General features: G+C 40.3%; 1 protein-coding gene across 6 annotated transcripts in view; it reads right to left on the bottom strand.

Moving 5' to 3' along the window:
• LRP2 (LDL receptor related protein 2) overlaps window positions 1-15,221 on the bottom strand; it is a 163,331-nt gene that overhangs the window by 47,513 nt on the left and 100,597 nt on the right. For all 6 annotated transcript variants that reach the window (XM_067549286.1, XM_067549290.1, XM_067549288.1 and 3 more), the window contains 9 exons: window positions 12,894-13,183; window positions 10,545-10,748; window positions 9,872-10,114; window positions 8,231-8,356; window positions 6,494-6,613; window positions 4,989-5,120; window positions 3,878-4,079; window positions 3,039-3,334; window positions 1,872-2,388 (listed from right to left, as the gene is read on the bottom strand). In XM_067549286.1, the coding sequence (XP_067405387.1) occupies window positions 1,872-2,388; window positions 3,039-3,334; window positions 3,878-4,079; window positions 4,989-5,120; window positions 6,494-6,613; window positions 8,231-8,356; window positions 9,872-10,114; window positions 10,545-10,748; window positions 12,894-13,183 (2,130 nt within the window). The remainder of the gene's footprint in view (window positions 1-1,871; window positions 2,389-3,038; window positions 3,335-3,877; window positions 4,080-4,988; window positions 5,121-6,493; window positions 6,614-8,230; window positions 8,357-9,871; window positions 10,115-10,544; window positions 10,749-12,893; window positions 13,184-15,221) is intronic.

The raw sequence follows: 15,221 nt of genomic DNA, 5'->3' as shown, positions 1-15,221 counted from the left end.
TCTGGGGTGGCCAGGCAGGTAACCTGGGTCCCCTCGTTAGCAGAATGCTGGTTGCATCCCCGCCCTCCAAGCTCCATGCCCCTTTACTTTCCTCCCTCCATCAATGGAGGCGTATCCCTCCGGATCTGTAAGTGCTCCTTTAAGTGTCAGCTAGAGCAATGGTTCCCAACCTGGGGTGCGGGACCCCCGGCGGGGGGAGTTGCCAAAGATTACAGGGGGCCCATGAGGCTTCAAGTAATATTGAAGTCATTGAGCCCCCAAAACCTCACACCGGCTGGGGGCAGCATCCCCGAGCTCCACACCAGTCGGAGCAGAGGAGCAGCTCCCATGAGACCCATGCTGGGCCAGAGCGGAGGAGCCCCTCGCCAGTTGGGGCCTGGACCAACCCCAGCCAGCCCGCCAGCACCTGCCACCTACATTATCTTCCATCCATGAGGAATGGGAAGAGGCAGGGTCACACGGGGCGTGCAGTGGTGGCTGCGCCCAAGAAAGTTCAGTTTCTTACTCAGGTAAGAGTAATTTATTATTATGATGATTATTAATATCATTTATTGTTGTTATTATCATCATTATATGTGTTTATAGGGGTTATATGTGTTTATGGCTGGTGAGGGGCTGGGGGGGGGATGACACGTGTTTTACCTAGTGTTAACTAGTGGGGCTTTCACTCAAAATGGTTGGGAACCGCTGAGCTATAAGAGCTTTTTCAAGAACAGAAATCCACGCCCTCCCTGGGGGTCTCACTGTGTTGCCTCCTGAGTGTTCCCAGCCCCAATGATATCAGAAGCAAGTGCCTAAGCCAAAACCCTTATATGCATCTCCTACATCATGATATCACACTGCTCTGTCACTTGTCTGGCTGGCAAGTCCTGCCCACTGAATGTTTCCTAACTTAGCACTTCTCTGTGGCCATATACGCTCTGATATAACTGGTCAGATGCCAAACCAGAAATAGCTCGATCACACCTCACATTCCGGTAACATTCTGGAAGTTGATGGAATTTTTCCAATGTGCAAAAGAGCACTAAACTACAGCAGTTGCATTTCCAGAGAACCTAAAGATTTCCAGAGGCCTAATAGAACTAGCATGAAAAAAGTATGCATGGTTATAAAGTGCTGTCACTTTTGGAGACGTGGGTGATACCCTGGGTAAGATCTCTATTGTAAGAATCATTCATTTATTACAGCACATCCAGAAAAATCTGGTTCTCAAATGGCACTGTCAATGAGATTTTCCTGGTGAATAGGAGTATTTTTGAATATAAACATTCAGGTTTTATCAATTGTCTTTGCTTGCATGGTTAATATATCCCTCCCAGTTAATATGTTTCCTATCACATCAGTGAGAATTATTATTCTTAGTATTTTTAAGCTTGACACATTCAAATAAATGTTCAAAAGTCTCTGCATTAGTGTAGTGCCCTTATTGCACATTCTGACTATAAAAAAACTAGGCTAGAACATTTTCTGTTGCTAGCAGGGCATAGTGGGTTGAAAATAGGGCTAGGAGTCAGAAACTTTCTAATCTTGCTCTGCAACTAGCCTGCTGTGTGAGTTTGCTTAACCTCTCTGGGTCTGGTTTCCTCATCAACAAAACAGGAATAATACAATGTACCCACCTCACGTGGCTGTTGTGAGGATTAGTTAGTGAATGTTTGTACAGCATTTTGAAAACATAAAGCCCTCTATAGGAGCTAAGCAGTAGTATGAATCATTATTATTTAATTATTAGGATACTGTTATCCTGGGTGCCATTTGTATATGTCTGGTATGTGGGTTGAAAACCAGTCCCAAACAAATACCTGAACTCATATTTTTCACATTAAATTTCACATTCCTTCATAGCTTAAAGACTGAAAACATTTTCTTACCTGCCAACCCAATCCACAGCAATACCTTCCCCATTTGGGACATCATCACTTATTATTGTCTCCTTGTTTGTTCCATTTAGGAACATTCTTTCAATGACCTTCCTCCCCACATCAATCCAGTACAACATCTTTTCCACCCTGTCAAAGTCCAGTGCCACCACATTTCTTAGTCCTTGCAAAATTAGAGAGTAAGACAGGCCATCTGCTGTGAGATTTCTCAGATAGTAACGGTTGCTAAAAATAAGGTAGGGGGAGATATTACTATTTTGCCGGCAACTTTTTCCATCTGGCTCACGGATGTAGCCTGGGGCGCACTTACAGATGTAGGAGCCAGCAGTGTTCTCACAAATCTGACTACATACTGATGGCGTTTCATTGCATTCATCAATATCATCACACGTCCGTTTATCGGACATGAGTCTGTGTCCAGTACGACAAGAACAGTAGAAACTAGTCTGGGTGTCTGTGCAATTATGATCGCATCCACTGATTGAAGGGTCATTGCATTCATTAATACCTGTGGTACAAAAACAGACACATTATTATTCAAGCAATTGAGTTATTCAGAAAATAACGCAGCCCCTATCCAACATATTCATAAGAGTGAACATCATGACAAGTGGGAAACAACTTTTGTTCCAGAAACACCAAAATATTCTGAATCTTGGGTGGCTATAGTTGAGTTGCCAGGGGTATATCCTCACCCAGTATAAATTATCATAGCTCCACTGAATTTAGTCAGGCTATGATAATTTACACCCGTGGAGGATCTCCCCCCAAACTTTGTCAGTGCCAAATAGTATTATTTCTCAGAAGGAATATACATACTGTATTCTGACATATTTTCATATCTAAAATACATGTCAATATATTCATTCTATTTTCCATGTTACAATACTGGCCAGTTTTCATGGCTTAGGTATATGGATTGACACGTTATATTTAAAAGATAGTATACTGTATTATGATTTAATAATAACAAATATGCAATATTATATGCATTCATTCTTCATACATCGTACTGGGGAGTCCTGATGGAAAATGTATCGTCTTAATGAACGTGCTGACTTAATTAAGCACTCATTTTTTAAAAAAAATTGTCTAAACCAAATATTTTAAATTAAACATCACAACTCTATTCTCCAGTCACCAAAACTCCACACATACCGCATCCTTTTTCATCACTATTATCAGAGCAATCATCCAGCCGATTGCAGATTTTAACCATTTCAATGCAGTTTCCATTGTCACATTTAAAATGATGGGGAGAGCAAGTTGCTTCTGGTGTATTACAGAGGTGTTCCAGCTCATCAGATTCATCACCGCAATCATTATCCCCATCACAAATATACGCCTTTGAAATGCAGCGCCCATTTTGACATGTGAACTGGTGCTGTTGGCAGGGCTGATAGACACACCCTCTCTCATCGCTGCTGTCACCACAGTCGTTCCGCCTGTCACACCTGAAAAGAAAGTTGGCTTTGTTAAACACATAAAGGTAGTGACTGTTTGATGGATGAATGGATGGATGGACGGGTAGATACACATACACCTGAATTTCAGAAGAGCTACACACCTGCAGTTCCCATTGGCTTCAATGAAGGAGCATTTCTGAAAAATCAGGCCCGTACTATATAAGGGCCTGGTCCTGCACATATTTACTCCCAACAGTACCCCTTTACTCACATGAATAGTTATAATGAAATCAAAATGTACTCATACAAGTATTCCCATTAAAGAAACTAGCGAGACCTCTTCCATTAAAAGTTACTATGCCCAGGCATAAAGGTTTAATGCCGTTGGTGGGCTCTGATAATATTAAACCACTCAAGCGTCCTAGAGGTTTTAAAGTTAAAACTTACTTGTGAATGCACTGCAACTAAATTCTTTCACTCTTAAACGTAACCCTATTTAATTATGAAGTTGTGTAAAAACTGAAATGAATGAATTCCTTCATCTGAAACTATTTGCAAGGCTTTTGTATTGTTGCTGCAGTGCATACAAACCTGTAAGAGTTTCGAATGCACAATCCATTGTTACATGTGAATTCATTTTCAGTGCAAGACCGTCGTGTGCAGTTTTGATTTTCATCGTAGGCATCACTGCAGTCTGCATCTCCATCGCAGACCCACACCCGAGGGATACACCTCCTAAGGGGGGGCCTATTGTTCACACATGTAAACTCAGTGGCTGTGCAGTTGCGGTTTGCTAAAATAAAGCACATTTGCTCAGTAACTGAAGTACAGTTATTTTCATTTTACATTTCATTTTCATTTTCATATTTTAAAATGTATATTCCCCATTCACATCTAGACACGTCTACCACAAATTTCATGCAGAAATTCATTCAAATGTATCTTATCCATCCTAAAAAGCCAAATTTATCCCCGATGTATCTCCACTGACTGCAGCTGTGTGTGGAGGTCAGTGTAGTGCCCCAACACCCCAGGGAAAAGCAGCATTCCTCTCAGAGCTCCCTGGCATGCAGGAGGACTACACCTGCTGTTTCACCCCTTCTTGGGATACAGTAAACTTCCCTCAGTGTCAGGCCAGTGCATTGGGAAGTGGAGGTAAGACCCTACCTCCCACTACTCCCTCCTTTGAGATGCTTGTTCCCCAGGGGCAAATGAAAGGAGCCAGTTACTACTAACGGGCACAAGGAAGGGGTCCAGGCTTCCTGCACCCTCTCCTTTTTGTGCATCCACTAAACAGCCAGACACAAGCTGACTCTCTTCTCTCCCGCTAATAAGATTTCAGCTGGAACCTTGCTGATATCAACACCTGATACTGATTCACAAGGAAGATAGACTGTCATGATCAGGCACTATAGATGATAAAGTTGTTACAGCAGTCTGAGTTAAACAAAAAAGCCATGATAATTTCATCTCCATTCAAAGCAGTTTATAATTCAAAGCTGTTGAATGGAACGGGATAAAATTGGAAGGGATTTTTTTAAAATCAGAATTTAGAATTTTAAGTAGAATAAAACACAGAACTATACAAAATAGTTTGACGGAAAGAAAAATTATGTCATGTAGACTTTTCAGTAAATCTATCCTGCTCTGAAAGTCCATGGGCTGTTCAAAGCACAATACTTTATTTGTATTAGACACATACCACAGTTATGCCTTTGATCTTCATCGCTCATATCTCCGCAGTCATTATCACCATCACAGATCCAGCTTGCTGGGATACATCTGCCATCATCGCACCTGAACTGGTTACTTGAACAAGTCCGCACATAGGACACTTAAAAAATGAACAGAATTACTCTGCTTGTTAAACTAGCCTGCACTGTTGCAATAACCTACTGGTGGAAACATTCTTTGGGATAAGTTTATTCCAGTGAAATGTAAGAGGAAAGCTCAAATATTAAAACCTAGTTCAAATCACATCTGAGATAAGGTGAACACCACTTCTCCATGTCCCCATCTTCTCTCTATTGGTCAATGACAGTAACAACCCCTCCAAATACATTCTTGCTTTGATTATTAGTCAATATCATTATACTTCAAAAGTAGATTATTAAGGAAATCTGAAATTAGGAAACTCAGTAAACTCAGAGAGGGCATCAAATCTAAAATGAATTCAAAAGTCCTGATAGGGACAGACCTAATTTTACTAAATGTATATGTTTATAATTGCTTGTTTGTATTGGGGAGGCTAAGGTTTTTGGAGCAAGTCCAGAGACCTTTTGGACAGGTCTTAATAAGGTTGAAGGTGTGTCAATTTGAATTCCCCCCAAAGCAGTCGTGGGCCTTAGAACCCTAGCAAGGCACACAAAAGGCAGAATTATTTCTCAGTTTGAAATCAAAAGGTGTAGTTTTTATTTTAATAAATACATTGCAAGTAGCAAACTAACATTGTATTACCAGCCATCACTTGAATTTCTCAGACCTCATGAAATGAGGAGAATGAGACATCGGCCCATTTTCAATCACAGGAAAATCCTATTCTCCCATTACAGTATCAAGTTTTTTCCACTGATATTTACCATATTATACTTTACCCATTTCCCAGTGCTTTTAGTCTTCCTCCTCTCCCTCCCTAGGCAAAGAATGCCTGGCTTCCTCCCCTGCTCCTCCTCTCTTCCCTTTCCCATTAACCTCCTTACTCTAATCAGTCTCCATCCTGCACACAGAACCTGACTATTTCAAGGAATTATGAAACACTCAGAATCCTAGAATGCCCCAGTCTCACAGTATCCGAAGTGCATCCCTCTTCACCCAACGCCTTTTTTCCAAATGTAGGAGTGCGTATACACCTGTCATGTCCAAGACAATTCCAAAATACAGACTACCCCACAGCAGTCAATTCACCAGCAATGTGGTTTCAAAGGAGAGAGGGGTGGTTTTCATTTACCAGTAATCAATCATGAAAACTAAAAGGATTCACATTCCACACAGAGCTTTTGTGATGCAGATACTATGAAATAAATTTAAACGACAGACTCATATCATTCAAGCCACTGAACAGGCCACAAAAAGTAATTATTTTCCAGTTACTACCAGCCTGGACTGGATTTGAACTGCTGATCTAGAACAGAAATGATTTATTTCCCATAACCAATTGCCTGGGCCATCCCCTTCCTCAGAACAGTTCTCTTTTATCTGCGTACTCACCACAAGAGGCGGGTTCATCAGAGCCATCAGCACAGTCTACTCCTTGATCACAGTACCAATGAGCAGGGATACAACGTCCAGATGTACAACGAAACTCACTATTTGTGCAAGTCAGTGAGACTGGAAGAAAAAACCTACGTATGACTTCTTTCTTTTTGTTACCCTTCCAACTTGTTTTAAGTTGCTTTTGAGTCCATGATATGCAAAAACATTATAGACCCCAAAAAAGAAAAAGAAAAAATTATGCTAGCAATGATGTCCTTTCATATTCTACCTGCAAAGAGTTTTTTGTCCAATCTAGCTGCTCTTTCTAGTCAACTATTGGGCCAAATTCTCTTCTTACATGCAGTAAGTACATGCAGCTTCTATTGTTGCATCCACTTATGGGAATGCAAAATTTGCCCACAGAATAAGATTCCACAGAACAACTAGAGGGCAAAGCAAATTGTACATTTATATTTGAGATGAGACTAGGCTGATTTTCACTTAAAGAATAATTGGAAAATGGAATTCTAGTTTAACAAGTCAGAAATCTGCTCAGTTTGGCCTTGACCTTGTTATCTTAACTGTTTTTCTACAACTGAAATTCAGAGGCATTGAACATATTGCTCATTGACACCTTTGAGCTTTTTCAGTTTCCCTTTTGTCCCACTCTTCCTCCCACTCTACCTTTCTCTCTTTTTCTTCTCTCATCCCTGCTCCACTAAGACACCCATATAGCAGCACTTCTGAGATTTGCAATACAGCATGGAAGGGACAGAGCATATCCTTCATTAGCAGCACAAGACTTACCAGTGCTATTGGTTGGCACGTGTACCAGAATTTCTTCCTGTCACACATACTCCACCCATGAGCTGGCCATAATTTTGTGGGCAAAAGCTGGGCTTGTGTTTTAGAAAGGTTGTGGGAAAGACCATACAATTTAGTGTAGATAACTGAGGTAATGAGGTCAGGCAAAAACAACCCACTCAATCACTACAAAGTACAGAGCAATGACACTAAACATACCTTGTACATTTTATAAATTGATCTGGGATACTGTAAACAGAGAAGGAAATACACACAAGGAACTTCTATGCCAGCAAACAAAAAAGATCTGGTAATTATGAATGATAGAAAACTAGATGCTTTTACACAATGCTTAGAAGCAATAATAAAAAACTAACTGTTTTCTAGAATATATAAACACTTGAGAGAAGTAAAATATAGTCTAGATTGTATAAATCAAAGTACTGAGCAAAAGAGAGAGAAAGTTATTAGCACTGGGGGACGGTGAAGGCACATTCAGAATAGTATGCTCAGTTGTGGTAACCTTGTAAAAATATGATACTATAGAGATGTAGAACTGTGGTTTTCGATCTTTTTTTATTTGCGGACCCCTAAAAAATTTTGAATGGAGGTGCAGATCTTTTTAGAAATCTTAGAGATAGTCCGCAGATCCCCAGAGGTCCAAGGACCACAGGTTGAAAAACACTGATGTAGAAGGTACAGCAAAGAATAACCAGAATGGATAAGGGATTCTTGAAATACTACACAAAAGAGATAGAGAAAGGATGCCTGTTTTCACTGGAAAAAGCTGAGGCTACATAAATGGTGAGCACGTTATGGTACATACACCTCATAAACCTCAGGGAATATGAAGAACAGATGTTACAAGAACATTTGAGCTTGTACCAAAGGCACCAGAGGAATGAATTACTGAAGTGAAGAAAGGTGATTAGGGCACTATTTACTTACCACAGTGAGTGGGGCTCTCATCACTCATATCTCCACAGTCATTATCTCCATCACACAGATATGTTCGAGGAATGCAAATGTTTGTGCTTTGGCATTTTGTAAAACCAGATTGGCAAGTGCGTTCAGCTTTAAAAGGGAAAGAGGAAAGCAAATGTTTAGGACATTGGTTATCCAACTAAACTGTATCAGATTGAAAGAAACATCATGTTGTTAAAAACAAACCCTCTGGAGTGAATTTTCAAAGTCTTATATAAGTGTTAGCTAAGAGACTGCCACTCAAAACACAAAGTGGCTCTAAAAAACACTAGAGGGAGCTAAAACAGCTGCAAAATAGGTATCTGTTTTCCTCCCAGTTAAATCAATAGCAAATTAATGCAAAATAGATTTTTACATCTTTTTTTTTATATTTTTCTCTTGATTAATGGCTAACCATGGGCCTCTTGGGAAATAACAGAGAGATGGGCAAATAACGCAAAACGTTTTCCACTCATTTTTGTTCAAATGTTGATATGAATTCCTGTCGGCCAAGCTCATGACTCTATCCTGCTGCTCTCTGTAACATTCAGGCAATTGAGTTTTACTAGCAAAAATGTTGGCAGAATGCATTTTCAAAGTAGCATGTGCTTGTATTCACAGAAACTGTACTTTAAATTCACATGCACATATATTTGCATTGGAAGTCCTTGTACAGTCAACCAATTATGGACAGAAATAACACCATGTGACTAATTTGACCAACCACAAATAAGCAACATAGCTGAACTTTTGAATACTCATGATGAATCCATAGAATAAAAAATTCAAACAAATTAGAAAAATAAATGCAAGTTACAAATACATTCCAGAAAATGACAATATATCCACAAATATAGTACAAGCAAAAAAGAGGCTACGTAACTGAATAAATTTCTCATTGTGAATTATTTGCTCAGCTTCAGTAGTGACTGTTCCATAGGAGAACTTCCAATTAACCAGAAGGGTTGATTAGCCTGATTAAATATATTATTGGTCAATATTGATTTAACTGCACTTTGTATTTTATTGAAAATATTAATTTCCAAAAAATTCTGTTGATTTTGAAATGAACACTTAACTAATGAAGCATTTCCACTTTTTGAGCAATATAAAGAATACATATTAAAGAGTATGTAATTCTGCAGTAACATGCATAATATTTACTGCTTGTGATTAAAACTATTGCAATTAACACAGTGAGAATGATATAAAACTTTATAGCATAAATCCACTGCACAAATTTGGGTTCCAACCTTGTGAAGACTTACATGAGCACTTAATGCACCATAAATAACCCTGTGGAATCGAATAGGACTGCTCACAGCACATAAAGTTAAGGACATGCATAAATCTTTCCAGGACTGGGGACATACAGAGGACAGGATATTTTAAGTAATAATAATAATATCAATGCTCAAATATTGCTCATAAATATTTTAATAACTGTGTTTTGCTTCAAAATAGTATAAAGCAGAATATTGTTAAAATAAATCAATTGAGTCAAGAGAAGTAACTTGTTCTCTTTTGCTGATAGCTTCGTTATTCTTCACAAGTAAAAATATTTGTCTCTTCTTTGGTCTAAAGAGTCAGATCCAAATATAAAATAGGTAGTTATGATGAACTTACGGCAATTTCTTTCATCTGAAGTGCCATTATCATAACAGTTGTTTACACCATTGCAGACGTATTCAAGAGATATGCACCTTCCATTATTGCAAGTAAATTCTGTGTGGGAGTCACAAGTTCGGAACAAGCAGCCCACCTCATCGCTGTTGTCTCCACAGTCATTGTAGTGGTCACAGCGGTAGTGATAAGGTATACATCTCCCATTGCCACAGGTAAAAGCTGTTGGCTGACAGGTATGAAAAGCTAAGAGGGGATAAAAACAAGGAGGAAAAATCATCGATACAATGTAAACTCAATTCCTTGACAAATGTAGCAAAGGAAAACATACTTCACTTTTACCTGCAAGAGCAAACACCGCTGCAAAACGGACTGCATGAAAAGTAAAATGTACATTTGTGAATTAGACAAAGTAAAAAGGTAAAGTCAGGTAAACATGATTTAAAGTTAAAGGCATGCCTACAAATCCTTTCTTGTTTCTAATGCAAATTCGTTGTCATAATACACATGAAGATGCAGACGCAAAAATAGGAAAGCAGGCAGGCACCAGCTCCGAATTACTACCACATGACTCAATCCCATTCCCACAAGTCAATGGGAAAAATGTCACTGATGTCAGTGGGAGCAGGACTGAGCCCTGTGTGTCACTTTCTAACAAAGCTGTCAAAATGCTTACCACACACACTTTCCAGCTCATCACTGCCATCACCACAATCATTATCATTGTCACATTTCCACCGCTCTGAGATGCATCGCCCATTAAGGCATGTAAAGAGTTCTACATCACACCTGGTACCATTGTCCACAATACAGTGCTTGTTATTATTGGCTAAATACCAGTGACCTTCAGAAGGACACTGACATTCTGCACCAGTAGGACCTGCATACATTTGAGAAAAACAAAAACAAAAACAAAACCAAAAGTCTTAACACATTAAGATAAGTCTTCCATAAAATTATTCACAGCTACAACATTTATTATTGTTCGCTGAACTATAACAGCTAGCTTTGTTGTATCTGTCAGCCTTTTAAATAAGCAAGACTACTGGGTCAGATTCTGATCTGACTGATCTGTGTCAAGCCACTTAACTCAATGGCACTATCCAAGAGTTACGCTGGAATAACTGAGCTCAGAATCCGGTGCATTGTATTATAATATTTGCTTGCTATAAATACCATGCGATCTCTGGGCTGTCCTCAGAGTGATAACAGGTGCACTTCTTGGATCCAAGTGAGAAAGTATCCTATTATGTCAAAAATTAAGGCCACGCCGGCTAAAGATCTGGCCCTTAAAACTGGTGAACATTGGACTATCTCTGCTCTCATTGAAGTCAATGGGAGTTTTGCCTTTGCCTCCAGGCCAACACTGAATGGGAGATAGGTGCCTAGGTGCTTTTGGAAATCCCACTAGGCACCTATCTGCATCATTAGGAGCTGGAATACCATTAAAAAACTTGCCCTGAGTGCTTTTAAAAATTCCTTCCCTAATGTATTTTACAGTTTAAGCTTATATACATTATTAACTTATTATACCCACTCATTTTTTATTGGAAATCAGATTCCAGTTGTCAGAGCTTTTAAAACAACACACCAAAAGAAATGGAAATTGTAAGGCAAGGGGGTTCTGAAGGAGTTTGGGAACTAATGGTAACGGAAATATTTTGTAGTACCATGTGATAAATAAATCCAGAGTATGATGAAATTTTAAATTTGCAATATGAAGTATTTAGTGATGTGATACCATTTTGAGTTCCCAGTGTAATCTACTGGTGAGTATGTGTTCCAGACCCCCTCTGGGATGGATTCAGAAAGGAGAGGAGTCTGGTATAGCCCCAGTGAGTGCTTTAGCTCACACTGTAGCAGCTCATGCAGTTCAATCTCTGATGTGTCAGACAAAATGGCAGCTGTCAGACCAGCACAGAAAATTCAGTTTGTACAGTCTGAACTTCAGTGAGATATATTTTAGTTTAGACCAGGGATGGACAACTGGAGGCATAGAGAAAACAGCCTGCACACACCAGATCATTTTATTTGGCTCATCCATAGGTGGATGGTGAAAATATTATTTGGGGGAATTGAACAGGGGTGTAGCCACGGGTGGGCCATGGCCCCACTAATTAGCACCCAGGCCTACCCAAATCTGAGCACCAGGCACAAGTGCTTAAAATGAGAAGGGTTACAGGAAGTACAGAGTGGAGCAGGGCCCAGGACTGGGAGCAGGAACCCATGCACTGGGTCGCAACACCACCTCTCTGTCTCTCATGAAGGGGAGAGGCTCCACCCCATGACACCTGGCTCTGGTTCCTGCCTTCCCACTGGCTCTCATCTTCCACAGCCAATCTATCTGTCATCAGCCCCAACCCCTCCAAGCCATGGGCAAGTCAGGGCACACATCTGCCAACAAGGAGGCAGTAGCCAGAGCTGGGTGGTGTAATGGCAGAGCCCCTTCCCTGTTATGTGACAGAGGGGTGCCTGGGCCAAATTTGTGTGGTGTTGCAATCTGGTGCACAGGTTCCTGCCGCTACCAGTCTCGGCCATCACTCCATTCCCCCATGAACACAGGCTCTCCCACAGGCTCCAGCTCTGGCCCATGCCACCCAGTTCTGGTTAGTTCCTCTGTGTTGGCAGAGGTGTACCCTGCTCCCACCCACTACTGTGGGATGGGGCTGGCCAAAACCTGATTGGGTCTCAGCTCCCAAACAATCAGCCACAGGGGAGATGGTAACTGGAGCTGGGTGGCATGGGGCAGTCAGAACTGAGTTGATGGGACAGTGGAGCAGTATGAGGCAGCAGCAGTTCTACTAGAAGAAAGAGCCCCTCAGTGACCCAGCTCAATCTTCAAAAACAAATTCTGTATGGCCCACACAGGGTTTTTGTAGATTTTGTGATGCTCTACTGCCTTAAAGTTGCCCATCCCTGGCTTAGGTAAATAAATATTTCAGTCACTCCCAAGCAGTTTTTAAACTAGCACTCCACCATACTATGAATTCTGACATATTCATGATTATAAAACATAATGGTTTACCTGGTGCACAGATGTGACTGCAACCACCGTTAAACTGGTTGCAAGGATTGATGCACTGTTGTTGCTTACTTTTTGACCAAACATGGATATCCATTGGTCTTTGTGGTAGATTCATGATCATTACAATCTGATCTGAGCCATCATATTTGTTAGCTCGGTAAATACTTCTGGTGTTCCAATCTGTCCAGTAAATGTGCTGATCAAATAAGGTCATGGCAAATGGATACAGAGCAGTGCTAATGATTACTTCGCGATTGGAACCAGTAAGGGAGCATCGCTCAATCTTCTTTCTAAAATAAATAAGGAAATGCTAAAGCCTTTCAACTTTGAGAGATACCAGTACGTACTAAATTGAACTCTGTGACCAGTTCCCACCAATTAAATACGGGAGCATATTTCATTAAGTACTATGATTAATTACAGTTTGAGGTCTCAGGGGGTTTCCAAACTACTGGCTCAACAATGATGCAAAGTAATGACTTTGAAGTACTAATAAAATAATGCACTGTAAGCAATTAGTTTTTAGAAGAAAACGTTTAAGTAGCTACACTAGACAGCCAAATGAGCACAAATTTCATGACCAAATTCTTTCCTTTGAAAGGACTCAAAATTCATTCTTGCACTCAGAGTACAATGGCACCATAAAAGGGAAAGTTACTTTCTTTTTTGTTGCCACTACTGTAGATCCAAATTCATGCTACCAGGAAATACATAGCAGATGACATATAAAATAAATACATAAACCTATGTGCTACATTTCCCATGAATGAATATATGAAAGAAGAAGAATTGCTAAACAAATTCTTATCTGTTGACTCTGTAGTTCAGGCTCCCCTCTGCAATGATGAGTAGAACTAACAGAAGTAGGATCTCAGAAGTCCACAGGAGATACATGATCCATCCCTACAGATACTGTGGCAAGCAATGTCTACCCCTCCTATCCTTGGCACCACTATTGACCCACTTGCACCTGCTTCCAGTGCCGGTTAGATAGTGCCGCTTCAGGAAGAATCAGCTTATGCTACAGTTGCATCATTATGTAAAATATAGGGCCACAAATGTTTGCGGCACTTAAGGCACAGAGTTAAACAAGTCCCTGCCTCACAGAGACTACAGTCCAAGCAGACAAGCCACACAAAAACAAAACACGAGACTACAGAAAAAGGAGGGTGTGGAAAGGTTGTTGGCAAGAAGGATGACAAAGTAGGAAGGATTTCTAGAAGAAATGAGTTTTGAAGAGGGATTTCAAGGAGGAGAGAGAAAGGGCTTGGTAAAAAAGGAGCACAGTACTGAGAGAAACTGGGAGTGAGAAGAGAAAAAGGGAGCAGTGAGGAGAAAGTACTGGGTGGAGTGTAGGGGAGTTAGAGAAATTAGAGCAAATGTAAAGAGTGTATTATGCCCCAGGGAGAGACTGCAGCATGACTCCATCTCCCAGCATTCTGTTGATCAGACAACCCAAAGACATGTGTACACATGGCAGGACTTCTGCTAATTTGGTGACAGGAGGAAAAAGGCCATGTGAGTTCTGCTCCTCTTCTTCAAAGATGTACCTGGGCGATTGCCATACTTTTACTCCTTTCCTCACAGTGCAGTTGAAGGAGAGACAAGACCCATCAAGGATGTGTACACGGAAATACAGGTAGTGAAGCTATGTTTTTGTGTGGACTGTCAAAGGAACAGAAAGGTTTTCTGAAAATTATACTGAAAACAATAATGTTCCTAGTGTCCAGAAGGGAGTTCAATGTTGCTGCTCCAGGACTAAGTCCTGCCCTTCAATTTAAAACCTGGAAGAGTTCTTCCAATGCGTAGATTAGAAACACTCAGGTAACCAATCATTAGCATTAAGACAATAACATGAATTTGCATTAATTAATCTTAGGGGAATTACTCGTTTAAGTCTCCCTTAGAGAAACATTTCAATTGTTACAAATTGTATTCTGGTCATTCACCAGACAACCAAGGTGGGCAGAATGAGGAGAGAAGCTGCTGACAAAAAGAAAATTACCATGTAAGAAATTTCACATTCTGTTGCGTGGCTTTCTCTCCTCCTTTATCACTAATGGGAAGTAGCAAGTTGTGAATTACAGAAGTGGAGGAGGGGAAGATAAGGCAGAATTTTAATCATTATTACAGAAGAATAATAGGAAGACACACAAGTTACCCCATATAAAGCAAAAATTTTGTAATTTAAGGAATTATGTGGGAAACAACCCAGTAGCACTTTCTTACCAAAAAGTTGCCTCTGCAGAAGAATGAAAATCTATTTTGCAAATCTTCGTCAGATGAGGCTCAGACACTTTTCCCCACAATGCCAGTAGGGCCCTTGTA

The sequence above is a fragment of the Emydura macquarii genome, unplaced genomic scaffold (assembly GCF_026122565.2).
Source record: "Emydura macquarii macquarii isolate MOO-44397 ecotype Brisbane River unplaced genomic scaffold, CSIRO-AGI_Emac_v2 contig_1253, whole genome shotgun sequence".
Taxonomy (NCBI): domain Eukaryota; kingdom Metazoa; phylum Chordata; order Testudines; family Chelidae; genus Emydura; species Emydura macquarii.
Note: the sequence above shows the minus strand (reverse complement) of the source record. Positions and strands in the feature narration are given on the sequence as shown.